General features: G+C 58.2%; 1 protein-coding gene across 1 annotated transcript in view; it reads left to right on the forward strand.

Annotated features, from left to right (window-relative positions):
* The first annotated feature begins 14,922 nt into the window (after positions 1-14,922).
* Positions 14,923-26,653, forward strand: part of OTUD7B (OTU deubiquitinase 7B) — a 14,122-nt gene continuing 2,391 nt past the window's right edge. The window contains 13 exon segments of the mRNA XM_018068264.3: positions 14,923-15,064; positions 16,701-16,813; positions 16,816-16,837; positions 16,840-16,872; positions 16,987-17,205; positions 20,757-20,858; positions 21,244-21,371; positions 22,077-22,189; positions 22,809-22,936; positions 23,549-23,698; positions 24,301-24,415; positions 25,275-25,359; positions 25,956-26,648. Of these exon segments, the coding sequence (XP_017923753.2) occupies positions 14,992-15,064; positions 16,701-16,813; positions 16,816-16,837; positions 16,840-16,872; positions 16,987-17,205; positions 20,757-20,858; positions 21,244-21,371; positions 22,077-22,189; positions 22,809-22,936; positions 23,549-23,698; positions 24,301-24,415; positions 25,275-25,359; positions 25,956-26,648 (1,974 nt within the window). The 5' untranslated portion in view covers positions 14,923-14,991.

The raw sequence follows: 26,653 nt of genomic DNA on the forward strand, positions 1-26,653 counted from the left end.
TCACTGGTATCACTGCCTGAGGGACATGGAACCAAACTAGTCTCACTGGTGTCACTGCCTAAGGGACACTAATCAGACTGGTGTCACTGGTATCACTGCCTGAGGGACACAGAACCAGACTGGTCTCACTGGTGTCACTGCCTTAGGGACACTAATCAGACTGGTGTCACTGGTGTCCCTGCAGGAGGGGGAGGTCAGCAGGCACTTCCAGACACCTCCAAGCTCTGCCCAGCCCTTTCTGGCTCAAGTGGAGCCACACGTGGCCCACAAGTTCGACCACTACACTGGCTCAAAAAAACCCCCTCAGGTAACCCCTCCAATTCCATTTCCTTTTTGGAAGGTGCATGGCAGAAGCATCAAAGTCTCAGCAAGCCTTTGGATGTGAGATGTGGAAGAGCAAATTGCACATTTAGAAGCAAAGGAGGGAAGGAATTAAAGCACGGAAAGAGAGATCCCAGCTGGAGGGAAGAGCAGGGATCTCGGTTATCACTCCTGATCTGCTGCTGGATTCACCACCCTGGCTCAGCTGTTTGCTGGGATCTGTCTGACTAATGCTGACTAGTTACAAAAACACAGGACAAAATCCTGGCCTGTAAGGAGGATCAACAGGAACTTCACCCTTCAAGTTCAGGAATTCACCTGTGAGGGGAGGGACGGAGCCCCAGGGAGGTTCCTGTGCTGGCAGTGCCAGGATCAGCGGGAAGTGAGGAGAACAGAACAGCCATTGTCCACGGGAGGAGCTGGGATTCCAACCCTCTGTTCAGCTCCCAGGGCTCCTGCACTGTGTCAGGGTTAATGAGAGCCCAGGGGAGGAATAACCCAAATGTCCTGGACTGGGGGGCCCGAGGCCACCAGAGACTGAGCAATCCTTGAAGTGACATCAGGGGAGAACAATTCCACCCTTATTCCAGGCTCTGGCTGGTTGCTCCTTGTCCCGTGGCCTTGCCCTTCTCGCTGCCACGGGGAGCCGCAGCAGGGCCAGCCTGGGGCAAGGTGGCTGCAGGGACAAAGATCCCACTTCCATGGGTTTCCATTCATTTCCGAGCCGCCGCAAGTTTTCCAGCGGCCTCGGTTTGTTGGAAGTACAACAGGGCCCTTCAGGCACGGGGCTGGGGAAGGGAACTGAGGCAGCTTTTCTGCTCTAAAAAACTGCAGAAACACTGAGTTTGTGCAGAGCAGGACGAAGGTGGCCCCAGGAATCCCAGGATTCACCTGCCAGGGCAGGGCTGACCCGCCGGTGTCTCCATCCAGCTCCCAGCACTGCCACATCCCCCCCAGACCCGGAGCTGGTGATGTGACAGCACTGTCACATAATGGAGGAACGCCGGAGAGTGGGATGTAAGGACAGGATTTGCCAAGATGCTTCTCAAGCCAGTTATTAACGATGACTCATCCCCATCTGAGCTGAGCAGGGAGGAGCAATTCCACATCCACTGTCCCACCCCGCAGGACACAGAACTCCCACCCCCAGGGGAGCGAGGGGATCAAAGTCCCGGAGCCAGGGCTGGGATGGAGAGTACCTGGAGGGCGCTGGAATGGTCACTCTGGCAGGCCAGCTCCTGCTCCACCTCCGACACTTCCAGCAGGTTCCGCTCGGCGACGAGCCGGGACAGCTCCCCCACCACCGTCACGTGCTTGGACACCGTCCCCGACATCTTCTTGAACTGAGGGTAGTTCTCCACAAAGGCCTGTGAGGGGGGAAACCAAGACAGTGGGTGCTTCCAGGGAACAGCAGGAGACAGAAGGTGGGTGCAGCCAGCCACAAACTGCACAAATTCACAGCAATCCAAGCCCTGTGTGTGGAGGATCGGGCACCTTGATCCCAGGAGCCCATAGGATTTCTCCCATTACCCGGAGACTTCTGGTAGGGGTGTACTTTTTATTTACTCCTACAATTAAAGGATACAGAAAGCACCTCCAAAGAGGCCTCCAGACTCCTTACCCTGAGCAGTGGCCAGTGTAACAGCCCGTGCTCTGAGCTGTGCCCCAGGACCCAGCTGGGATGGGCTTTGTCCATACCTTCATATCAGCGATGGATTCCAGCTTCTGCTGCTCCTTCGGCTTCCTCCTCTGGAAATCCTCCATCAGGTTCTTGATGTTGGTGCCAATCTCGGCGAAGTTCAGGTACATGTTCTGCACGGACAAGACGGGGAGCACAGGGAAAGAGTCTTTAGGAGCTGGGAGAAAGCGGCCCCTGTGCTCAAGGCACATCCCCCCAAACCCGCAGCTCTGCACTTGGCTTTGAAATAAAACCACAAACAGGAGACCTGATCTCCTGTCAGGTGCCACTGGTGCAGCTCGGTGACGTTCACCACTGGCACATTGATGCTCAAAGTCATCGGGAAGTTCCTTTCCCAAAACACGAACGGGACGTGACCCCCAGACCCAGCTGCTCGTGGAGACCCTCCAGGACACCTACATTGGCGTAGAACTCGTCGTTCTCAGCTGACAGGACGACCTCCCGCAGGTCCTTGCTGATCCCCGGCACCCGGGACAGGTCGATGCGGTTGTTGTTGATCCCCAGCAGCTCGTGGACCATGGCCTGGTACGTCCACTGCCAGGGGACAGAGGAAGGCAAGAGGGGTGACCTTGGGGGGAGGCACAGCACTGGGAAATCAATGGATTTCAGCTGAACCCAAGCAACGCTGCTCCTGCTCCCCCAGGACACACGGACAGCCCAGGTGTGTGTCCCTCGAACCGGCCAGGAGGTTACAATGAGAAATAAACTCATTGTAAATAACGGTAAATATCCCTGGGAAAGAATCAGAGGGGGAGAGAGCACAGAGGGGGAGAACTCCCATCCCTGCCCCAGCCTGGCATGCCTGGGTGTGGCTCACCTGGTTCAGGAGCGGGGTGATGGCGTCGTCGGAGCGGTCCAGGATCAGGAGCAGGGGAGGGACCTCGGTGCGGCGGAAGTCGAACAGCTCGTACTCCTTCGTGATCACTTGCTGTGGAGAAACGGGAAAAACCCCACTGGAACACCTGGAAAACGATCCCTCTCAGTGTGGATACGGGTACGGAGGGAAGGGCGGGTGAAACCCCGGCCTGCACTGCCAGGGAGGAGCTGAGGGCCCAGCAATGCAGCTCTCCAGAGGCTGTTTTGGGAGCAGAGAGGGATGTGACCTGCTGGGCCACGAAGGAAATGATGGAATTCACAAGAATTGACTGGAAATGGGTTGAAAACCCAAACTAGCCAAACCTGAATATCCCCCAAAGGGAGGACGTGCCGTGGGCTCCCCTCACCTTCACGCACTCGGCCAAGCGCTTCGCCGGCTCCGAGGAGAGCTGGTACCGGATCATGGGGCACTTCTTCAGGGACAGCAGCAGAGCAGTGAGCCCCTGGGTTGTCCTGGCCAGCTGAGCCGGGTCCCAGCTGCGGCCCTGGAAGGAAAGGCTGCGCCTCATATGGATGCACCGGCCCCAAACTTCCTCACATCCTTGTTCCTAAGTCCTAAAGTCTCACAGGAAACCACAGCTGGGCTGGAGGAGCAGGTACCCCTAGGGCCAAGCCTGGGCTCCCTGGTGTTCCTCTCCTTGCCAAGGACCATTCCAGCAGCCCCCCATTGCCCCAGTTTGTGGTGGCTACTGGTGTGTTACCCAATCCAAGGAGAACTCGCCGTGTTCCTACCCGGCAGCAGCCCAGGAGGTTGAGGGAGAAGACGTGTGGGTTCACCGCGATGTAGTCGCCGTAGAATTCCTGGTGGGGGAGCAGGACAGTGTCTGTCACCACCCAGAGCCCTGTTCCAGCACTGGCACCAACACCCAACCCCAATCACGGGCCTTTGTGTCCATCCTTCCTCCCACCCAGGCTGGTTGGGAACAAGAGCCCTGCTGCTCCCCCAGTGTCTGTGAGCCTGGACCTTCCCTTTGCTTTTGGATCTACCTAAACCATCCAAACTTCACCTGGACTTCAGCCACGACCTCCTGCTCATCAGCCTCGGCCAAGGCCTTCACGTCACTCTTGCTGATGACGTTGCTGAAATCTGTGAAGAAACAGCAAAGGGATGGTTGGGATCCAGGCAGACCCCGTGGGACAGCACGGCTGGATCCCCTCCAGAGCGGGAGCAAATCCCCCAGAGACCCTCTGACCCTGCACCTGCAGGTGCTGGAATCCTGAGCCACCTGCCAGGGATGCTCGGAGCTCATCCCCTGCCCCTCTCCCCGGCACCCGGCCCTGCCGCGTCCCGCGGAGCCGCGATGACATCTAGAGGCCACTTCACCCAATTCCCAGGATCCCACCGACTGATTCCAGGGCTGGAGGACTGGACTTCAACCCCAAACCAGCTGGAGTCGTTCTGCTTCATTCCCAAACCCACGGAACACGCCGTGGCATGAGCAGGACATGTGGGAAGCACCTGCCTGATACACCCAGCATGGGAAGGTGCTGTGTGATCCACACTGGGATGTGGAGCCTGTGCCACCCACCCTGGGATGTGGAGCCTGTCCCACCCACACTGGGCTGTGGAGCCTGTCCCGGATTATGGACCCTCAGGACCCCCCGGGATGGTTTGTACTCACAGATGAAGTAGACGCTGTACTTGGGCCTCCGCAGCTCCTGCACCAGGAGCTCCACGTTCTCCTGGATGGAAACAGCAGCGAGGAGAGCGGAGTTAAGGAATATGGAATCGTGGAAGTGTTAAGGTTGGAAAAGCCTCTGAGATCCTGCAGTTTGGCAACCCCACAGCACTGCTAAAGCCACCACTGACCCGTGTCCCCAAGTGCCACGTCCACAGATTTTTTAACACCTCCAGGGATGGAGGGGACTCCACCACTGCCCTGGGCAGCCTGTGCCAGGGCTGGACAGCCCTTTCCACTAAGGAATTTTCCCCAATATCCAACCTAACCCCTCCCCATCCCCCCAGCACAGTTTGAGGCCGTTTCCTCTTGTCCTGCTGTTCCCAGGGAGAAGAGCCCGACCCCCACCCTGGTGAGTGCAGGGACCCCCGGGCAGGGTGGGTGGCGGGCGGGGTCGGTACCTTGGTGGGCCGCAGGAAGCAAATGGCCTTGAGGTGCTTCATGGGCTCCCTGTTGGGCGAGTCGAGGCGCTCGAAGAGATAAACCTCGCGCTGCAGGATCTCGGACTGGGTGTACACCACGCTCACGGCGCCGGTCTGCGGGCGGCACGTTTGGGACATCAGCCCGTCACCGCGGCCCGGCGGGCCCGGCGCTCCCGCCCGCCGCCCCGCGCTCCGGGCCGCCGCCTCACCGTCTTCCCGGTCCAATCAGCAGCACCTTATGCGGGGGCCCAGCCTTGTCCTCGATCATCTTGGAACACGTAACTGCCCGCGACCCCCAGCACCGAAGCCATTCGCTTCATCTTGGCGGGGCCGCCCGGCTCCGTGGGTCGCGCTCCGCGGACCCCGGCCCGCTTCGGCTCGCCTTCCGGCTCCGCCCGGGCCTCTTCGGCCTCTTCCCGTTCTCGCTCTCGGCCCTACTTCGGCTACCGCCCGCGCCTCGCTTCGGTCTTCGTTTTTCGTCTCCCCCCGCTCCGCCCGCCCCTGCCTCCTTGGGAGTTGTAGTCCGGCCGCGGAGCGGCCCCGCCCGCAGCCCCCACCGGCCCCGCCGTTCCCTCGGGGACGGTCCCGCAGCCCCGGCCCGGGTCCTTCGCCCGTCCCAGGGCCCGAGTGTACCCAGGCGGTGGAAATAGTCCGGGAGAGTGAAGCAGTTTGAGACTGAACTCACCCACACTCACCCCAGACCCACCTAAACCCACCCAAACCCACCCCAAATTCATCCAACCTCCAACTAAACCTACCCCAAAACAACCCAAACCCACTCAGTGCGACCCCAAATACACCCCAAATAATCCCCAAACCCACCCAAACTCACTCCACCGCACCTCAAATGCCCTCAGACTCACCCCATCTCACCCCAAGCCCACCCCAAGCCCCCAGCAGCGCTCAGTGCACCCCAGGAGGGTTTTCTGGGGTTCCCAAGGACAAGGATGGGACTCAGGCTCACTGAACATGAGGCAAAGCTGCTCGGGGGGCCCAGGGGGTGGGCGAGGGGTGGGCAATGCCAGGGCTCCAGGACCAGCCTGGTCCCGTTAATCCCTGGAGCAGGGCAGTGGGATTAGTGCTATTCCCGGTGGGACAGAGCTGACCCGGGGCCGGACACTGCCCCACTGCCGGGGTCCTATTTATAGCGGGGGGATAATGATTAATTAATGATTACGTCCTGCCTTTCACTTCCAATTAAGGAGCTCCCCTTTTCCTCGACACCTTCGTCATCTTTAATCCTTCCATTTCCTGCCCAGATCCCGTTTTACTTTTCATTTCCAAACACTTTGGGTCTCCTGCCCTGGAGGCCGGGGGGTTCTGCACACGTATGGATCTTTATACAACCCCCAAAGGTCTGGGTGGTTTAAATAAGGATTTAGCTAAAAAAAGTTCAATTCCAGCATTTTATTTCTTATATTTTTTATTTTCACCTGACTTGGTTTCCTATATCCAAACTGACTTCCTATGGAATGTGTGGGTGCTCCCAGGCAAAGGATACAGACAATAATGGCAAACGGAATAAACCACTGGGATTATTTTTAAATTTAATTGCATCCAATTGTTTTCTGGCCTTGTTTGGATGTTAAATAATTCAGTGCCTGTAAAATGCTTGTTTAGTTACTGTCCAGTTTCCTTGGAAATGCTTTTGGATGAGGTCAGTGAGGGTTTTATTTGTGAACTAGCCAAACCCAGGGTGTCGTCTCCTCCTTAAATCCATCTTTGTCCTTGTCCTTAGGGAAGACAAACCCCTTCTTGTGCCATTTTGAGGAAGTGAATCGCAAACCAAAACTCTGAGGCTTCTTGGCGGGATGTTTATCCCTGGTTTGCAGGTAAAACATTTAAAACAACCTTTATTCCGAGGAAATTTTACACTTTTCCTTCCCCATGGGCTGATTTGGGACAGTGGAAGAGCAGTTTCATGTCCCGTGAGAGGTTGGAATCATGGAATTGTTTAGGCCAGAAAAGACCTGTTCATTTGCTATCATTTCTGATTTAAATCTTCCTTAAGAGTTGATTCAAATATTATTTGCATAAATCCAGCTGATTTAACCTCCCCTGTAACTGCCCTGGGCCCGTCACCGTTGGAGCAGCTCGAGGACAGACGTCGGTCCCTAAGTTGAGGCAATAGGATTGTCTGGGATTACAGCACTGCTATTTTAAGGGATTGAATTCCATCACAATTAGTTAAAAAGCAGCTGATTCCCCACTCCCGATTCCAAGGAGAAATGGCCACAGCAGCCTGTGCTTCCCAGGACATCCCCCAGCACCACCTGAGTGCCTTGGGAACATCCCAGCCTTTCCCTGTTCTCCCACTCCGACACGACTCATGTCCCAGGCGTCTCCTGCCACCGTGTGCAGGTCTCCTGGGAAAAAGTGCTCCATGAAAAGAGGCTCCTGGCAGTAAAATAAGGCCTGGATGGGTTTCCAGCTTTGGAGAGGAGGAGTCATGAGGGGCTTCACCTCACCTCGTTATTGTTTTATAATCTAATTGTGCTAAACGGTGAGAGGGGGAGAAAAAAACCCAAATAAACACGGGAAGGCCCGTTCGGATCCAGAACCTCATCCTTTTGGAAGTGGTATCCCCGGGCAGCGGGGCCACAGGGCGTGCTGGGGACAAACCCTGCAGCCTGTGGGGACAAACCCTGCACATCCCGTCCCTTCTGTGCTGGACAATTCCTGCCCGGACACACAAACCAACCCTTTGTGTGGGACACAAACAAGGGCAGGCTCCTGGCAGGACACAAAGGCAGGATTGAGCTCCGGGATCAGCTGAGCCCTGCGCATGACAGGCCCTGTTTGCCACTGGTGGCCACGGGGGCTCTCCCACCTGTGCTTTTCCTAAGGGAAAACCGGGAAGGCCGAGTGGGAGATGAACCAGAGGGCAAATACACCAGCAATGGCTCTGTGGGAGCTGTGCCAGGACTTCCCAGCACCAGGCCCCTCGGGTTCAGCACAGCACCAGGGCACTGCCCACCTGCTTCTGTGGGCACCCACGGCAAGGGAATGCCAGGCCCTCAGCACAGGGAATTCCAGGTCCTTGGTGCAGGGAATGCCAGGCCCTTGGTGCAGGGAATTCCAGGTCCTTGGTGCAGGGAATGCCAGGCCCTTGGTGCAGGGAATTCCAGGTCCTTGGCACAGGGAATTCCAGGCCCTTGGCACAGGGAATGCAAGGCCTTTGGCACAGAGAATTCCAGGCCCTTGGCACAGGGAATTCCAGGCCCTTGGCATGGGGGATGCCAGGCCCTTGGTGCAGGGAATTCCAGGCCCTTGGCACAGGGAATTCCAGGTCCTTGGCACAGGGAATGCAAGGCCTTCGGCACAGAGAATTCCAGGCCCTCGGCACAGGGAATGCCAGGCCCTTGGCATGGGGAATGCCAGGCCCTTGGTGCAGGGAATTCCAGGTCCTTGGCACAGGGAATTCCAGGTCCTTGGCCCAGAGAATTCCAGGCCCTTGGTGCAGGGAATTCCAGGTCCTTGCCACAGGGAATGCCGGGCACTCAGCCGGGGGACGCACTGTCGGGGAAAGGAGGGGTGGCAGTGGCTTTCCATGGCAGGGAAAGACATTCCTGGTGGGAATAGGGCTCAGGGGAGCGGGTGCCAGCCCCTTTGGCCTTCAGGGTCGGGGGCTCAGCCCATGCTGGGGGTCCTGGCCTCACACAAGCCCCCAGAAAGGGGAGGGAGGGCACAGATCGCACACGGGAGGGTTCAGGCCCCGCACGGGGGCCTCGGGCCCCACTCAGGGTGTTAGAAACCAAATACAGGGGGTTCGAGGCCCCTCACAGGGGTTACAGACCCCGCACAGGGGGTGCAGCCCCTCAGCAGAGTCACAGACCCCACGGCGGGGGTGTCAAGGGGTCTCGTGGCCCTCAGCAGGGTCTCGGACCCCACACGGGGGGTCCCGGGGGGTCTCGGGGGGTCCCACGGAGGTTCCGGCCCCCGCCCCGCCGCCACGGGGGCGCTCTGCCCCTCCCCGCCCCCGCCCCCGCGCACCGCGCGGGCCGCCGCGGGGGTGGGCGGGGCCGAGGGCCGGGCGTTGCGCCCGCCATTTGGGCCCAGCTTTCCCGGCGGCGGCCGCGTGCGCCCGGCCAAAGCGTTGCCGGCTAGGAACGGGCGGCGGGCGGCGCGTTCGGCGGCGCGTTCCGTTCCTTCTCCCCCCCCCCGGCCCGCCCGCCTTGCCCCCCCCGCCCCGAGAGCGGCCTCGGCGGCGGCGGGCGGCGGCGCGCGGCGGGAGGGCCCGGGGGCCCGCTCCCGCTGCGGGCCGGTGCCGGCCATTTGGAGCCGCGCGCATGTAACGCGGGCCGGCGCGGCCGTCTGGAAAGTTTTGTTCGGGGCCGGGCCTCTGGGATGGCGGGGGGCGGGGGGGGTGGGCGGTGCCGGCGCCCCGCGGTGGGGGCACGGCGCGGCCTCGGGGGCCGGGCCCGAGGGGCGGCTCGGGGTGCGCGGGGTCGGTGCTGGAGTGCGGGTCTGCCCCGGGTCCTTTTCGCGGTCCTGGTGGTTCGAGTCCCGCCTCAGCCCCGGTTGCCCCCCCCCCCCCCACTCCAACCGCCCACGGCCGAGCCGGGCCGCCCCCCGCCCCTCCCGCGTGCGGAGCCCCCCGGGCTTCACCCCCCCGCCGTTGGGCTCCACCGGGTGGGGCGGACCCGGAGTTTTGCCCCCCCCGGGGCCCGGGCGGTACGTTTCCCCAGGCCCGGGGATTTGGGGCCAAATGCATCGCTTGTTTTCCGTGCCGCCGGATATCCAGGCCGGGCGGGGGTTCGCGCCCGGGGTGGGGGGGTTCCCTTCCCGAGTGCTGGAGATCGTTGAGCGGCCGCCGGGGCCGCGCCCGGCTCCCTCGGCAGCGGGGCGCGAGCTCGGGGACAAGCGCGGAGTTTGCCGGTCCCGATCCGGGAGGAATCCAGGGAACTCCGCGTTGTCCCCGTGGGCGAGGAGCTGCTCGAGGGAAACTCTGCTCCGAGGCCCCGGGAGTCGCCCCCGGGGACTGCCGAGGGATGAGACCCTTGTGTGAGTGTCCGAATCTCGCCGGGATAGAGGGCGGCAGGGGGATGGGAAGAGGAGCCGTGTGCCCGAATTACTTGAAATTCGGGATTCTGCTCTTCCCGGTGCCTTGATTTCGGTCGGTTCAGTTTTCTGCTGGAGCGCTTGCGGTAAATCTGTGCCGCCCGGTGCCGGGATGCGGCTCCGCTCTCGGGGGGGGAGCGCTGGGAGATGCTCCCGCCCTCAACAGGTGCCTCGGCTCCCGCAGCAGCGAGTTACACCCTAAACCCATCCCTGGAAAGGGCTGAAAAGTGGATTTTCCCGGCGGGAAGAGCCCTGGATCGAAAGGCTTCAGGGAGGAAACACGGAGTGGGGAATAAGGCTGCCGTGGCCTCGATTGCGGAGGGGCCGTTTGGAGCATCCCCTGGGACAGCAGGAAGGACAGAGTGTGCCGGGCCTGGTGCTCCTGGAGATCCAGGGATTGGGCTGGAAATAGTTACGGCCTGGTTTAAGGAGAATTTGGCTCAAAGGGAATTTCCTCAGTGCAGCTGCCGAGAGGACCAAGTTTATTGTCGGTGCTCCAGAGCAGATCCTTAGAGAATCCCTGTCATTCCTGGGAGCAGAGGAATTGATAACTAGGAGGGATGATGATGATGATGGGGCAGAGCCTGGATTTGGTGAAGCTGCTGCTTTTGTGTTGGAGACTTTTTCAGCTTTTATCCCTCTTGGAAGTGTCATTCCAGTGGGTTCCTCAGCCCCAAGCTCAGGATGATCTGGGTGTTGGGAGGAGCCTGACTGTGTCTGGAGCACCGGGAAGCTGTTGGAGTTCTGGAAAACAGGATAAAGCCGTTATTTGAAGCACTGAAGCTTTATAAAAGCAGGATGACTTCTGTAACTCTCACTGTGACTCTCAGCCTGCCCTGACTCCTGAAGCAGCAATGTGGTTTTAGGAACCCTTTTTCCCAGCTGGAAAAGCTCTGCTTGCAGGGATCATGTGCTGTCCTTTTGGGTTGTGCCAGAACTCTGCTGGAGGCTCCTGACCCTGCAGTTCCCGGGATGGTGAATCTCCCTGGAGAGCTGCTCGTACCAGGAGGTGTGACCACAGTGCCACATCCGGCCTGGCCGCAGCTGCCTGTCCCATCTGTGTCCCAAATATCCCTGTTTTTCCCTCTCTCAGACTTCCTCCTGCACCCACAGCACCCTTCCTTCAGGCTGAGGGAGCCTCGGAGCTCGTGGGGTGTCCTGCACCATCAGTTTTATCGGGAATAACTGGGCTTTGGGCTTTGCTGATGGAGGTTCTGTGACGGTGGTGATGCTGATGATGATGAGCCAGGTTGATTCCCACCCTGGATGAGGCAGGAGCTGTGTGGTCCATGCAGCCTCTGGTGGGAGCTTAGTGAGCACAGCACAGGTGTCAGGTCAGGTCGGGTTCAGCGCGGTCCCGCTAATCCCGGCGCGGCTGTGCCGGCGGCGTTAGGTAACCTGCCGGGCCGGGACCGGGGTGTGGGATGGGATGGAGGCAGCTCCCACCGTCCTGGGGAGCAGGAGGAAGCCAGGAACCTCCTCCAGGACCTTCAGGACCTGCTTGCTTGGAGCTGAGCCATGGGAGAAGCTCATTTTCCTCATCCCTGCTCCGTTAGGGCTCAGGTTGGGGCTGTTCCTCCGTCCCACCTGTGGGTCCTTCCATGGGCCTTTCCCTGGAGCCAGGGGTGCTGCAGGTGTCCCCAGTGTCCCCCTCCTTAGCCCTGAGCGCTGCCAAATTCCAGGGATTTGGGGGATTTGGGTTTGGGGGTTCCATACACGTCCACTGGCCACTCTGCTCCTGCAGCTTCCCAGTGATGGGAGCAAAAAACATCAGGGTGGGTCTGGCAGGATCAAACCTCCCGTGGATTTGGGCAGCTCCTGCCTCACCTGCAGGTCCCCAAGGGCTCTGGGGGTCCAGCCTGGGGGTCCCTGTGTCCCCACAGGGCCAGGGTGTGGCAGAGGGGCCGGGCAGGGAGCAGAGCCCTGGGAGTGGAGTCCTGGCTCCCGACTCAGTTCCTGCAAAACATCACGTGGCAGATCCGGGGGAGAGACGTCAGAGTTTGCTGCTCCTAAAATATTTCTGGAAGTACCTTTATAAACACCCTGGAGCCGCTGGTCATGGCTGACCTGGAGTTGGGATTTGGCCCTTGCAAAGACATTTATTTTCTGTTTCTGCAGCAGATGTTCAGCACGATGGAAATCTGACAAAATAAGGGAACTAAAGCCCCATAAATCCAGATCCTGAAACTTCCAGTGGATCCGGTTTTGCTGCTCCTCAGTTGGTTCCGGTGAAATGCTTCAGCTCAATGTTTTTGGTGGTTTATTTCCCCCCATGGTGGAGCTGAGGGACACTGAGCTCTTGGACCTTGTGTCCTCTGGAATTCCTCCCTCAGTCTCCTAATTCCCCTGATGGCATCTGGGCAGGGAGTGTGGTCCTGCCCCTGCAGGGCTGGGATGCTCTGGGATGCTCCTGCTGAGTCCCTTCCCAGACCTGGCACTTGGAGTTGCTCTGGAAGAGGCCTTGAGGGAGTGGCAGCTCTGGGGGGTTTTATGACTTTCCCCTTGTTTTAGGTGGGTGTTCAGTGTTAGAGGTCTGAATTCCTGTTGGGAAGGGTTTGCAGGCTGCAGGGATTGACTGAACCCGGCTTTTCCCACCGCCTGGAAGGCTGGAGGTCGGTGTTAGTGCCAGGAGGGTCCATTGGAACGTTGGGATGAGGCTTTCCCTCTGTTCCCATGGGGGTGTGACCACGGAACAGTTTGGGTGAGGCTCTGGCTCCTTCTGGTCCGAGCAAGAGGTGACTCTGGGATAGCTGATCCATTGGGAGTCTCGCTGTGCTCAGGCCCTGGGAAGGTGTGGGGGGATATTTGTTAAAATTTGCTAAAAATCCTACTGATGTGTCCTGCAGAAAACTGCCAGGATCACCGGGATCGCAGGAGCGACCAACCTTAGTCCTAAATGCACCTTTTCCCCATTTTTCTGGTTGGAATGTGCCAGGAATGCTCACTCTGGATTCCATCCAGCCGGGATCCATCCCGGGGACTTTGGGGTCTGCTCGGCGCGTGTTCCGTTGCCGGGGGATGGATTCGAAGTTGTGCATCTCCTGGGGCTTGGATTTCCTGTCTGGGCTTGGATTTCCAACCTGTTCCAAAAGGAGGGAAGAGGAGAGGGCGCTTCCCTTCCCCAGGGAAAGGAAATAATCACTAACACTGGGGTGGGGCCGTTTCTCCGCCCGATCCCCGATAAATCTCCGACAGTCCATCGCTGCCTCGTCGGACCCGGAGTTTTCCAGCTGTGTTTTCCCCGGCGTTTTTGGGCGCGAGGGAGTTCGGAATGCCGTGGATGAGGGGGGTGGGCTGTGCTGCTCATTCCCTCCCCAAACCTCCGCCGAGTTTCCATTTTCCTTCGGATTCCAAACCCACCCGCGGGGAGTTCGACCCGTTATCGCAGCAGTTCCACCCCGGAGCCGCTCGCTGCTCCTGCAGCTCCTGCCAGAGATTACGGGATCCTAATTAAGGACGTTGCCTAAATTGGTGGGGCGAGAGCAGGAATTGCTGCCAGATCCCGCTCCCGGAACGCTCCGGGCTTTGGTGTCGCTCCTTCCGACGCGGCTCCGGGATCGCTCCGGTGGTGGAGGAGGAAAACGGAGGAGTTTTTCTGGGGGCAGGAAGTTGATGATGACACCACTGTGAGAGAGTGGGGATGGTGTTTCCCCAGTAAAGCCAGGAAATTCCAGGTTAAAACCTGGATGTTTAACAGGGGAGCTGGGTGCCCTTAGGGAATTTCACCCATCCTCAGGGATAATCTTGGAAAGAGACACCGGGGTGTTTTGTGCTTCCTGAAAAGAGACACTTTCAATGCTCAGGGAATTTTGTTCATCTTTAGGGATAATCCTGTAAAAGAGATGTTTTTTCCCAAGCACCTGGAAAACAACCAGGTTTGTTTGTATTCCACATGATCCCGAAATTTCCTCTTTTATTCCCAATACACCAGCACCTCCCTCTCCAAGCCTTCCCAATTCTTTTTCCCTCCTCTTCCAAATTTTTGGCTTGGGGTGAATTCTTTTCCTGGCAGTTTCTGTTCCTTGATGGCAGAATTTTTATCCCAACCTTGAACTGCAGAGCCCCAAATCCGGCGGAGCACTTTGCCTGTCTCCCTTTCCCTTTCCCCCTCTGCCCCGAGGAATGCGGAAAATCAGGATTCGGAGGCATGGCAGGAGCACACGCCTTCCCCAGGCTCAGAAACTGCCAAAATCCAAAGTTACAGAATAGATCTTTGGTTTTGCTGCCTTCTGGGAAGGAGCTCTGGATTGGGAAGGAGGCTGGGAAGGAGCTCTGGGTTGGGAAGGAGCCTGGGAAGGAGCTCTGGGTTGGGGAGGAGCTCTGGATTGGGAAGGAGCTCTGTCTGGACATTTATTTTCCCTGCAAGAACAGTTGGGGTTTTTTCTTTGGTTTGGGTTTCGTTTTTTCTTTTTGCCTGGAAGGAGATTTTTAAGATTTATTTTCCTTAGGACACATCTCCTAATTCCAGCATTTTGGCTTTGCTTCCCCTTCCCTGGCACGCAGCTCAGAGCGGGATGGGGCAGGGATTTGCTCCCTGCAAATGTCCGAGAGGAACTTCCTGCTTTCTCACTGCTCCCAAACATTCATTTCTTATATCATTTACTCCCAGCTCCTTATCCCTAATACAGAAAAAAAAGCTCCACCACCTTTGAGATGAGAACTGGGTTTAGTTCCTGAATTTTCCAAGGAAATGCCCGTCTCTGGCCCATCTCTACAGCGAAATGGGCGTTGCTCTCCCAGTTCCCAGTGAGTGAACAGGCAGTCCTGGAGCACAGTTAATTCTAGGGGGGAGGTTTATGGCCTGGCTCCTCGTTTTATCCTCCACCACACGACCCATGGGCGCTGTTGGTGTCGTTCCCAGATTGATGCCGAGCAGCCGATCCGGCGCCGCCGACCCCGTCCGTGCGCGGCTCCATGAGCCACGGCCTCGGCTATGGACATCGTCCTGTCGGATTTTGTTCGCTCAACGGGGGCAGAGCCGGGGCTGGCCAGAGACCTCCTGGAAGGTAGGAAAGCTGGGAATAACTGGGGAAGAGCCAGGGATGGCTGGTGGGGAGGGAAAAAGGGTCGGGAAGAGGGGCTGGAGCTGCAGGGCTGGGATAGGAAAATCCTGCCCTGGGGACGCTCTGCCTCGGTTTCTCCTCACACATCCCTTGGGTGATGGATTGCAAACGTTGGGAAGGAAAGGGCAGCAACCAGGAGGGTGGATTCCCTTCCTCCATCCTCTCCGTGTGCCACCACAAGCAGCACAACTGAAGGGTTTTTTTTTCTTTCTGTCAGCAGTGCCTTGAAAAAATCAAGGATTTTTCTCCTTTATGTCAGTGATATCTTAAAAAAATGATGCTTTTTCCATTTTAGCAGCAGTGCCTTCAAAAACTTTAGGATTATGGTTCTTTCCAGTGGCACCGCCTCCTGAAGGGAGGGATCATTGTGATCATGTTCAGTGGGTGCTGCAGGTGATCCCTTTCTCCCTGTGCTCCCAGTGGTGGGAAGGGTGCAGGAGGAAGGATCCCAGCTCAGTTTTGGGGCTGTGAAGGTGCTCATGGGCATTGCCTTTGGGTTCATGTTGGCCAGTGAGTCAATCCTGGGAATGCTGGGGGACACAGACACTGTGTGTGCAGAATTATCCCAGCTGGAATTAGAGCAACAGGCCCCCCTGCCCGAGTTTCTTCCCATCATCCCTGGTTTATGCCATTCAGCTCATTTTTGCTGTTGCTTGAACCCAGGAGCAGCTGCTGCAGCAGCACCTGCTCCCAGCTGGGATTCCTGGCAGGAAGGAGTTCAAAGCCCTGAAATTGGTGCCAGAATCCAGGTCTTTAGGCAATTTTCTCCACCTTAGCTCGGCGCTGGCAGCATCAATCCGTAGCTTTATTTTTCCTCTTTAAACTCTCAATAGTGGCAGGTTTCAGGGCTTCACCCCTGGAATTTCGGGAGCCCAGCGTCGCCCTGGTGGAATTGGGGCGAGTCGTGGGTTTGGGTGTGTCTGAGTTCTGGTTCCTGGGTTTTGGGTCACTTGGCCTCACCTCAGGATTTCAGATCCTGTCTGTCAGGGGGAATATTTTGGTTTGTGATGGGAAAGGTTGAGTGGATTTTCCGTCCAACCTCCCCCCTCCCCCCCATTCCTGCTTGCTGCAGGAGTTGATTTATTTTGACAACGGCCCTTCCAGCTCGTTTTGGTGACGCTGCTGTTTCTCCGGCAGCCTCGGAGGAGCTGACAGCTGCAGGGGGGTGGGAATGAGGGAAAACACAAGGATTTTCCTTTTTTGGGTGGCATTAGTGAAGCAGTCGGATAAATAGATGCATAAAGTGAAGTTTGAGGGCGAGGTGAGCGCTTTAAGTCGTGTTTTTCCGTCTGTGCTTTGAGTTCCCTCCACGTGTCAACTGTCTGGTGGCAGCGACAGGTCTGGCGGATCGTGGAACCGTGGAGTGGGTTGGCTCATCCTGTTCATGACAGGGACACCTCCCACGAGACCAGGTTGCTCCAAGCCTTGAACACTTCCAGGGATGGTCCATCCACAGCTTCCCCGGGCAGGCTGTGCCAGGGCCTCCCCACCCCGCGCTCGGTTTCCCAGCGGGACGTTCAGGACCTGCCCGTTTTTCCGTGTTCTGCGAGGGTGACCGGTCCAATCCCTTCCCGCGCAGGCAAGAACTGGGACCTGAGCGCGGCGCTGAGCGACTTCGAGCAGCTCCGGCAGGTGCACGCCGGGAATTTGCCGCCTTCCTTCAACGAGGGCCGCGGTGCCCGGCCCCCGGAGCGCGGGAGGCGGCACGGCCGGGCCGGCGCCCCTGCAGCGCCAGGATGACGTCGTGCAAGGTCGGTGTCCCACAGCTGGGGGGTCCCTCAAACCTCCTCCTGCGCCACCACATCTGTGGTGGCTTCCGTGGGGTTTGCCCCGCTCAGGTGGGTTTCCTCTTTTCCCCCCCCCAGAGAAGCGCCTGTCCCGGGGCATCTCCCACGCCAGCTCCACCATCGTGTCCCTGGCGCGTTCCCACGTCTCCAGCAACGGCGGCGGCAGCGAGCACCTGCTGGAGATGCCCATCTGCACCTTCCAGCTGCCCGACCTCACCGTGTACTCCGAGGAATTCCGCAGCTTCATCGAGCGGGATCTCATCGAGCAGTCCATGCTGGTGGCACTGGAGCAGGCCGGTGAGTGCTGGCTCTGTGCTGGTGGCAGTGGGACCCTTGGGAACACCCCAGGATGTCACACGGATTCATATCCGACAGGGAGTCATTCCATCCTTTTTATGGCCTGGTGCAAGGGCTGAGGAGGAGCTGCTTCCTTCGCCCAGGGACACCGAGTGTAAATAGCCCAGGGCTGTTGTCACCACGCACAGATGAGTGGGGACACCCAAAAGCTGGCATTGTCTCACTCCTGGAGCATTCCAGTGCCCTGCTCCATCCATCCAGGGAAAAGGGAATTCCTGTGTAACACAGACAGCAGCTCATCCTGCTGACAAATCCAGGATTGATTTTGGACACAAGGTCGATGCTGCTGCTCCAGCACCCACTGGTTCACTGTGTGCCTGGGGAGGAACCCCCTGCCAGGGCACATGGATTTGCTTTCCATCGGTCTCCTGAATTTAGATTTACAGCTCCCAGGGGATCTGTAAATAAGGTTGAGCTGGGGAATGGGCAGGACCTCCGTGTTGGCAGGGAAAAACCCCATCCCTGGCACCAGGACACAGGAGGGGTCTCAGGAGGGTCTGCACCCCCAGTTGTTCCCATGGCTGCTTCACACACTGTTATCCTCGAGGATAACAGACACTTGGAGTGCCCAACCTCTCCCTCTCCTGCTCAGGTGTTGCTGTAACAAATATTCTCATGTTTTGGGAATGAGCACCTGATCCCAGCGATCCCGTTACACGGCACCGGTGCAGATAAACCCCGGATCCCACCCCAGCAGGCTCGGGGGCTTGGGTTCCTGTGTCCCAGCACGAAGGGGGTGAGGGGGCTGGGGGTGGCTGGGTGCTCCATCCGTGGGCTGGGGGCGCTTCCAGGCACGCTGGGACACCATTAACTGGAAGGAATTTAGAAGACGCCTTTGGGAGACTCTGTGGGTTGTTATAAACGAGTGTTTGTCTGCAACAAAGGGCTGTAATGCAGCTATGAAATATTCCAAGCTGGATTCCAAGTAGGGTTTCGAGCGTGGTGCTGCGATCTAGGGAGACTCCCGTTATTAATTTAGCACGTGCCGTCCTTAGGGGACTAAGGAAATGTTTTATAGCCCAATAAATGTTCAGATCCTCTCCCTGTGCATCCAGAGATCCCGTTACACCACTGTGGCAGAGTAAGTGCTTCCAAAGTGGCCGTAAATTGCAACGGGATCCTCTGGGAATGCCTTGAATGTGCTCAGAGTGGTGTGGAAAGGTCTTGGTAGAGCTGAAACCTCAGCCCTCGCCGTAGCCTTGGTGTCCTTTGGCACAAACCCTCGTGGATCAGGCCTTGCCCTGTGCTGGGAAGCTGCAGAGTGGGTTCAGTCGTGGCACTGAACCTGGGACACTCCCTCATGTGATCACACAGTGATCCATGAGAGTGGATTCCCGGTAGCCTTAGGGGAGCCATTTGGGTTTTGGATGAGACAGTTCTCATTTTGGGCTGGGAGGAGCTGCCAGTTCCTCCCCACTGCCGTGACCTGTTCGGGTGGCTCCTGTTGGAAGAAACGATGGGATTTCCCCAAACACACCTTTGGGTGCAGGTCCTGATCTGGTGTTCTGTGGGGTGACACTGGACCCCGCAGGGCTGTGGTGCTGGACGCAGAGGGAGCCGCTGGATGCTGACGGATTTTCCCGGCGTGCAGATCTGCCACCGCCGCTCTGGGAAGATCCCTCGTGCTCCTGAACCCGGTTGTCTTCCCTGCAGAGCTCTCAGGGGTGTTTCCTAAGAACCACACGCAGAGAAACGTGTTGTTTTCAATCCTTCTGGGCGGCCTCTCGGCCTTTCCGCCGCCTCGACGGGAGCAAAACATCGGGAGCAGGGTTGGGCTGCGGTTCCTTTGGAGACGACTTCTCTTGCATAACCAGAGTGGCTACAAACACTCGGGCCCAGAAATACCTCCCCAAGGTGTGTCCCCTGGCATGGCACCCAGCCAGAGGTTGCACAACCTCCGAAATGCCAACCCAGACTCCCAACTCCACGGAAAGGGGCATCAGATGCTCCAGGAACAGGGGGGGGGGAAGTGGATCAAAGGGGTCCCTCGGCAGCGTTTCGGGGGTGGGGGCAGCTGCTGTGAGGCGCCGCCTTCGCTCCCCTGGCCCTGGGCCACTTGGCCAGGCTCCTGACTCGGCCGTGCCAGGAGCTGTGTGGAGGGAACAGCCGGCTTTTCCAGGCGGAGCCGTTGTCCCCGGGCTCGCTGTGGAACCCTTCCAGCTCCAGCGGGTCCCTCTCCTGGCGCAGGGGACAGGAACGACCCACCTGCGTCACACCGGGCTCGTGGGGTTGTGTTTTCTCGTGTCTAGGGGTGTTTAAACCCCAGTTTTCTGCGCTTAGCTCCTCCCTGAGGCTGTGCAAACCATTTCCAGCAGTCCCGTGTCTGCATGTCGGGGTCTCTGGCAGGGACCGGGCCAGGAGGAGGGAGAGGCTCCTTGGAAACGCTGGGAAAGGGCTGGTTTCCTGCAGGAGCAATTTAAATACAGCTTGCTGGAAGCCTGAACAGCCTTTTCCAGCCAAAAACCTGCCTGTTGCACGGGATCCAAAAACTACTGGGGAACGAGGCAGCCAAGGAGGGGTGTTGAGGGCAGGGCAGGGTGAGACACAGCCTGGGGGGTTCAGAGTCCTGATCCAGCCCCACTTTGCTCCCTCAGGAAGGGCTGGACCTCCAGGCTGAGCCTCCAGCCACGCTGGGCTCGCTGGGCATTTTTTCCTACCTTCTATTTTTAGCTGCTCTCGAGTCAAATCACCACAATGACCCAAAACTCGCGGTTTAAAGGGCACAAAGCGCCGTCAGTTTGTGTTTGTAGCGGGAAAGCTGCTGGGGTCAGCAGAAATCCTGGACTGTTCTGCCTGGAAACCAGTGAGCAGGGAAAACCAGGCTGTGAGAGGGTCGAAACTGGAGGGATTTGGTTCCAAGAGGCAGAAAAAAGCTGGTTTTCCCTGGAGAAGCTGTTTGTGCCAGGTGCTCCGGGAGGCATTTTCAGCCTGGTGGGCTTTTTGGGGAGTGAAATAAGAGGGGTGGGGGAGAAATGAGTAGAGGAGGACTGGTCTGGGTGGAAGTCCTGTCTCCTATTCCTGTTTAATTCTGATTTGGGTGACCCTGTTCAGCCTGGCCCTTTCCTGGCATCCCCTGGAAGTTTTACAGCTCCAACCTCCCCTTTTCGTTGCTTTGTCAACGTCCTGACTCTTCCCCCCAGCCCTGGCACGGGTCTGTCCCTGCTCCCCAGCCCTGGCACGGGTCTGTCCCTGCTCCCCAGCCCTGGCACTGGTCTGTCCCTGTTCCCCAGCCCTGGCACGGGTCTGTCCCTGCTCCCCAGCCCTGGCAGCCCTGAGATAGGTCTGTCCCTGCTCCCCAGCCCTGGCACTGGTCTGTCCCTGTTCCCCAGCCCTGGCACGGGTCTGTCCCTGCTCCCCAGCCCTGGCATGGGTCTGTCCCTGCTCCCCAGCTTGTTCAGCTGGTTTTTGTCCTCATTGGTGGAAATTTTGGAGGGGTTGAGCCCCCCAGTGCTGTGCTGTGCTGTGGTTTCATGCTCTCCCACATTCCCCAGGGCGCCTGAACTGGTGGGTGACGGTGGATCCCAGTTGCCAGCGGCTGCTGCCCCTGGCCACCACCGGCGACGGGAACTGCCTCCTCCACGCCGCCTCCCTGGGTAAGGCTGGGCTTAATCCATGGGGAAACAACCAACTGGCCCTGGGGGCAGAGCCCAGGTGGGAGCAGGACCCAGCATCTCCCATCCATTCCCGTGGGAAACGGGGATGCTGCTGCTCCTCCCGGCCTCAGCGACGTCAGTGGGGGGCTCAGGCTCTATGGGAGCGGGATGGGTTGAAGGGAAGGAGCTGCCAGCAGCTTGTGTGCTCCTCAGATCCCTCTCCCTGTCCATCTGGCAAGATTCCCCAGAATCCTGAAGGAAATGTGGGATAACGGAGCCGCCCCTTCCCTCACCCGGCACGTCTGCCCGGGCCGTGGGACCTCAGCAGGTTGGAGGGTGTGATACCAGCCCCTCCTGATCCTCCTCTCCGTCCTTCCCCCTGCAGGAATGTGGGGCTTCCACGACCGGGATCTCATGCTGCGGAAATCCCTCTACACCCTGATGGACAAGGGAGCGGAGCGGGAGGCGCTGAGGCGGAGGTGGCGCTGGCAGCAGACGCAGCAGAACAAGGAGGTGGGAGCCGACTGAGCGTCGGTTTGGGCCCTCTTTGCCAAGGAGAAAGTCCTGGGGAAAACACCCCCTGGGTTTGGGAGGGGCTCTCCTGTCAGGTGTGGAATTTTTGGGCAGCTCCCCTGAGGTGTGTCCTGCAGTCAGAGCTGCGTCAAACTGAGAGGGGCTTGGGGCGAGTGGCAGGGCAGGGGAAAGGGTTTAAATTAAAACAGGGCAAGTTTGGGGTAGTGCTGGGGAGAAATTCTTCCCTGTGAGGGTGGTGAGGCCCTGGCACAGGTTGCCCAGGGAAATGTTCAAGTGTTCCATCCCTGGAAGTGTTCAAGGCCGGGTTGGACAGCGCTTGGAGCAACCTGGACTAGGGAGAGGTGTCCCTGCCACGAAGGGGATGAGCTTTAAGGTCCCTCCTAAGCTGCTGCCTTGAGGAAAGGTGGATTTCCTGAAGCCAACCCCTGCAGCAGGCTTTAGACATTTGTGCCATTGGACCAAACCAACATATCCTGCAGCTAAAGCCTGCTGGGATGGAGGTGCCCTCAGGGCTGTGCCAGCCGGGGCTGTGCCCCACTTTCAGGGACGTGGTGTGGAACACGTTGATTATTTTTGCATAAATCCGTAAAGAAAAGTTGTGCTGTGGGTATAAACCAGCGCTGGAGCGACTGGGGAGAGATTTCCTTGGAGGATTTTGGGTTCTCTTTGCCCTTTTTTTTTCAGTCTGGGCTGGTGTACACGGAGGAGGAGTGGCAGAAGGAGTGGAACGAGCTGATCAAGTTGGCGTCCAGCGAGCCCCGCGTTCACTACGGCACCAACGGCGGCGGCTGCGGCGGGTGCGTGAGTGCCCAGAGGCAACAACGCAGCCAGGGGGAAAACAGGGAATGTCCTCCCTCAGAGCACAGCTCGGGGTGGTGCCCCAGGGCAGGGGACAGGCCTGGGGGGCCGTGTTGGGCCGGCTCGTTGGGGTTTCGGGGGGAAAAGGAAGGATCAGGAGGAAACTCGAGGCCCACAGAGCATCTGAGGAAAGGATTTCGGTGCTGCACGGCCTCTTCTGTGGGGCAGCACACGGATTGAACAGGGAGTGCATCTTTTCCTCGTGTTTCCTCGTGTTGCTGGCTCCGAAATCAGGGAATAACCCAGAGCTGAGAGTTTCTGCCTCTCGCTCTGTTTCAAGGGCACTTCACTGCTGCAGCCGTCCTGGCAGCTCCCACCTGGGAGGCCCCTTAGATAAGGGACTCCCAGCAGTGCCAGGCAGCAGCTGGGCATTTCCTGGGCACAAACCCTTGCCTTGGAGCAGGACATTTCAGGGATCCACATCTAAAACCCCAAATTAGCACTGAGATCAACCTTTAGCGCTGTCGATCCACCTCTCCGTGGCCGCCTCTGAAGCTTCCTCCTGGTGTTACAAAACAATGATTGAATATCCAGAAGGTGAAATTCTTCTTCCCCAAGGGTGGAGAGCTCAGAAGAGCCGGTGTATGAGAGCCTGGAGGAGTTCCACGTCTTCGTCCTGGCCCACGTGCTGAAGAGACCCATCGTGGTGGTGGCAGACACGATGCTGCGGGACTCAGGGGGTGAAGGTGAGACCTGCCCTGTCTTCCCAAAGCCTCTCAGACCTGTCTGTGCTCAGAGTCCACCTTTCCTCTCAATCCCAAGGGCTCTTTGCCCCCGAGGCCGGGTCTGGAGTTGGGAGCAGCACACGGGGCACGTTCACCTGCTGCAGGTGAACCCCTGGAAGGGCCCGGGCCCAGCTCAGCTCCCAGCCCTGTTTCTGCTGCTTTAAGAGCATCCCCATGAGGATTTTTCTTTTTTCTACCTCTTTTGCCCCACACACATGTGTAGAGATGGGAAATTCTGTTCCCTGTGTGGTGGATTTTCCACCATCACCTTCAGTTCCCTGTCAGAGAAGGTCAATCGTTTTCCATCACTCCATGGACAAAGTTTGTCTTGTGGGGGAGTGAAGAGGGTTTTTTTTTATAGAAAATACCAGTTCACTCTGCATTTTCCACCCTCCTGATGTAAAATAAATGTCTGGTTTGGGTTGTGGTTTTGTTTAATGTCCCTTGAAATGACGGATAATTGCAGGTGAGACCTTGACTGAGGCGAACGGCTCATTCTGGAGCAGTTGTGGCGCAAACAGCTCTGAACTCTTGAACCTGTGATCAGAACTAACCACCCTGGTTTCTTCCCAGCATTCGCCCCGATTCCCTTTGGAGGGATCTATCTGCCCCTGGAAGTCCCAGCCAACAAATGCCACCGGTCTCCGTTGGTTCTGGCTTACGACCAAGCCCATTTTTCTGCCCTGGTCTCCATGGAGCAGAAGGAAAACACAAAGGATCAAGGTAGGGGATGAGATCCAGGTGAAAAAAGCACTGAAGGAGTCCCGTGGAGGAGGATTTGGGGATGCCGGGGGGGAAAAGCTGGGCAGGACCTGGCAACATGCACCAGCAGCCCAGGAAACCAACAGTGTCCTGACCTGGGAGCCCTTCCAGTGCCTAAAGGGCCTCCAGGAGCTGAAGAGGGACTTGGGACAAGGACATGGAGTGACTGGACAAGGGGCAGTGGCTTCCCACTGACAAAGGGCAGGGTTGGATGGGATATTGGGAAGAAATTCCTCCCTGGGAGGGTGGGGAGGCCCTGGCACAGGTTACCCAGAGAAGCTGTGGCTGCCCCATCCCTGGAAGTGTCCAAGGCCAGGTTGGACAGGACTTGGAGCACCCTGGGCTAGTGGGAGGTGTCCCTACCCATGGCAGGGGGTGGGACTGGATGAACTTTAAGGTCCTTCCACCCCAGACCTTTCCGTGGTGCTCTGCCAATTCCATGATCCCAAGCACTGGCAGTCACTGGGATTTGCTGTGGTGCTGTTCCCCTCAGAAAGGTGGGCTGTGACTGTGGGATATTTGTCCTTTTGGGCTGTGAACGTGGTGTTTCTGTCCCGGGGCAGCCGTGATCCCTCTGACGGACTCCGAGCACAAGCTGCTCCCGGTGCACTTCGCTGTGGATCCCGGGAAGGAGTGGCAGTGGGGGAAGGACGACAGTGACAACGTCAAACTGGCCAGGTGGGGGATCCAGGGTGGGGATCCATAGGGAATCTGGGTTGGTGATCCATAGGGAATCTGGGCCGGTGATCCACGGGGGATCCAGGGTGGAGATCCATAGGGAATCTGGGTCGGTGATCCACGGGGGATCCAGGGTGGAGATCCATAGGGAATCTGGGTTGGGGATCCAGGGTGGAGATCCGTAGGGAATCTGGGTTGGTGATCCACGGGGGATCCAGGATGGGGATCAACAGGGGATCCAGGATGGGGATCCACAGAGGGTCCAGGTGGTCCACAGAGCAGAGTGGTCAGGGCTGGAGGGGTCAGCCCTGACCCCAGCTGGGATTTCTTCTGCTGGATGGAGATTTGGCTTAGGGGATGACACTGCTCGTGGGGATGGGGCAGCTTTTCCTTCATTCTCCTTCACTTTGGTACGTTTTGGGTGGGGCTGTGACATCTCCTGAGCTTCCTTCCCACATGGTAAAGAGATGATGCTCCAGGTCCTGGAGCTCCAGGTGTAGCAGTGGAGGATCTTCCATCATATTTCCACAAAAAAAGGTGTATTTTTCCATTCCCAACCAAATCCCTGTGCCGTGGGCCCCTGGAGAGGGGAGAGTGGTGGCCACCAGGCCCTGCCTGGCTCGGGTTGGACTTTGGGCAGGTCTCACCATGGTTTGGTCCCAACAGCTGCTGTTGCTGAGGCAGAGGAAGCGTTTTAATTTCAACACTTGAGAATCTGATTTCTCCCTTTGGTGTTCCACTGAAAAGTTTGGAAAGCTGCAAAAACACAGGGAATAATGTAAATACGGGGGAAACCCAGGTGGGAATTGGAAACTGGGCTCTGACTTGTGTTTCCCTCCCCTCTCCACGGTGACACCAGCGTGACGCTGTCGCTGGAGGCCAAGCTGCACCTGCTGCACAGCTACATGAATGTGAGGTGGATCACGTTGCCTTGTGACACGCAGGTAAAGGGACCAGGAGGATCTTCTTTACCTGTGAATTATTTTACCCTCCTCTCCGCAGGGCAGCTGGTGTGGGGCCTCACCTGGGGGGCTCTGCCTGCCGGATTTGCAGCTGGTTCTGCTCTGAGCAGGGAAGTGACTCGGTTTGGTGGGTGTGCACCTCTTTCTCAGAGCTTTCCGTGCCCGTTTTCACTCTTCACACCACCCAGAAGCCCCCGTGCCCCTCAGGGCAGGGAAGGGGATGCTCCATGCTCCAAACAAACAGGAGCTGTTGGTTTACAGCCACCTCGAGACTGGGACCAAGTATCTTCCCCCCTCTTTGCTGGCTTTGCCCCTGAAACCTCGAGCCAGTGGAGATGTTACAGAACCCCAGAATAGAGTCATCAAATCATAGAACAAAATCATAAAGTCCCAGAATATCCCAGGTTGGAAAGGTGCCACGGGGATATCTGTGGGTGTGCAGGGCAGCGTCGCTCGGTGTCTGAACGTCATCCCCTCCGTGCTCTGAGCAACATCACCTCCTTTGCTTGACCTTCCGCGTGAAAATCCTTACCCAAGGAATTCCTAGAGTTTGATATTTGGCTTTCCTTCTTCCCCAGGCTCCTCTGGCCCAGCCGGAATCCCCCACGGCCTCCGCAGGGGACGACGCTCGTTCAGCGGCAGAGTCGGGCGAGTCGGACAAGGAGTCGGTGTGCAGCAGCTCTGCCAGCAACGGGGGCCTGAGGGCAGGCAAGGACAGGGAGAAACCAAAGAAAGAGCGGGAAAAGGAGAAGGAAAAGGATAAGAAACGGGCAGACTCGGTGGCCAACAAGCTGGGAAGCTTCGGGAAGACTCTGGGCAGCAAGCTAAAAAAGAACATGGGGGGCTTGATGCACAGCAAGGCCGTGAAGGGCGGCCTGAGCAACGGGCAGGGAGACACCCTGGAGAAGAAGAAGAAAGGGTCCCTGAAGGCACGGAAAGGCAGCAAAGAGGAATGCTCCCCGGGAGACTTGGCAGCTCCCACGGAGAAGGCGTGCCCGGGGAAAGCGGCCCCGGAGAAGGCGCCGGACCCCTCCAAGTACAGCAGCGACGTGCGGCTGAGCCTGAGCATCCTGCGCGCGGCCATGCAGGGCGAGCGCAAGTTCATCTTCGCCGGCCACCTCAAGACCAGCACCCGGCACCAGTTCCAGGAGGAGATGATCCAGAGGTACCTCCTGGACGCCGAGGAGCGCTTCCTGGCCGAGCAGAGGCAGAAGGAGGCGGAGAAGAAGGCGCTGGGCAGCGCTGCCCCGGCCAAGAAGCCGGAGGGGGACGCGGG

This window comes from Manacus vitellinus, unplaced genomic scaffold, assembly GCF_001715985.3.
Source record: "Manacus vitellinus isolate BGI_N305 unplaced genomic scaffold, ASM171598v3 scaffold_134_pilon, whole genome shotgun sequence".
Lineage (NCBI taxonomy): Eukaryota > Metazoa > Chordata > Aves > Passeriformes > Pipridae > Manacus > Manacus vitellinus.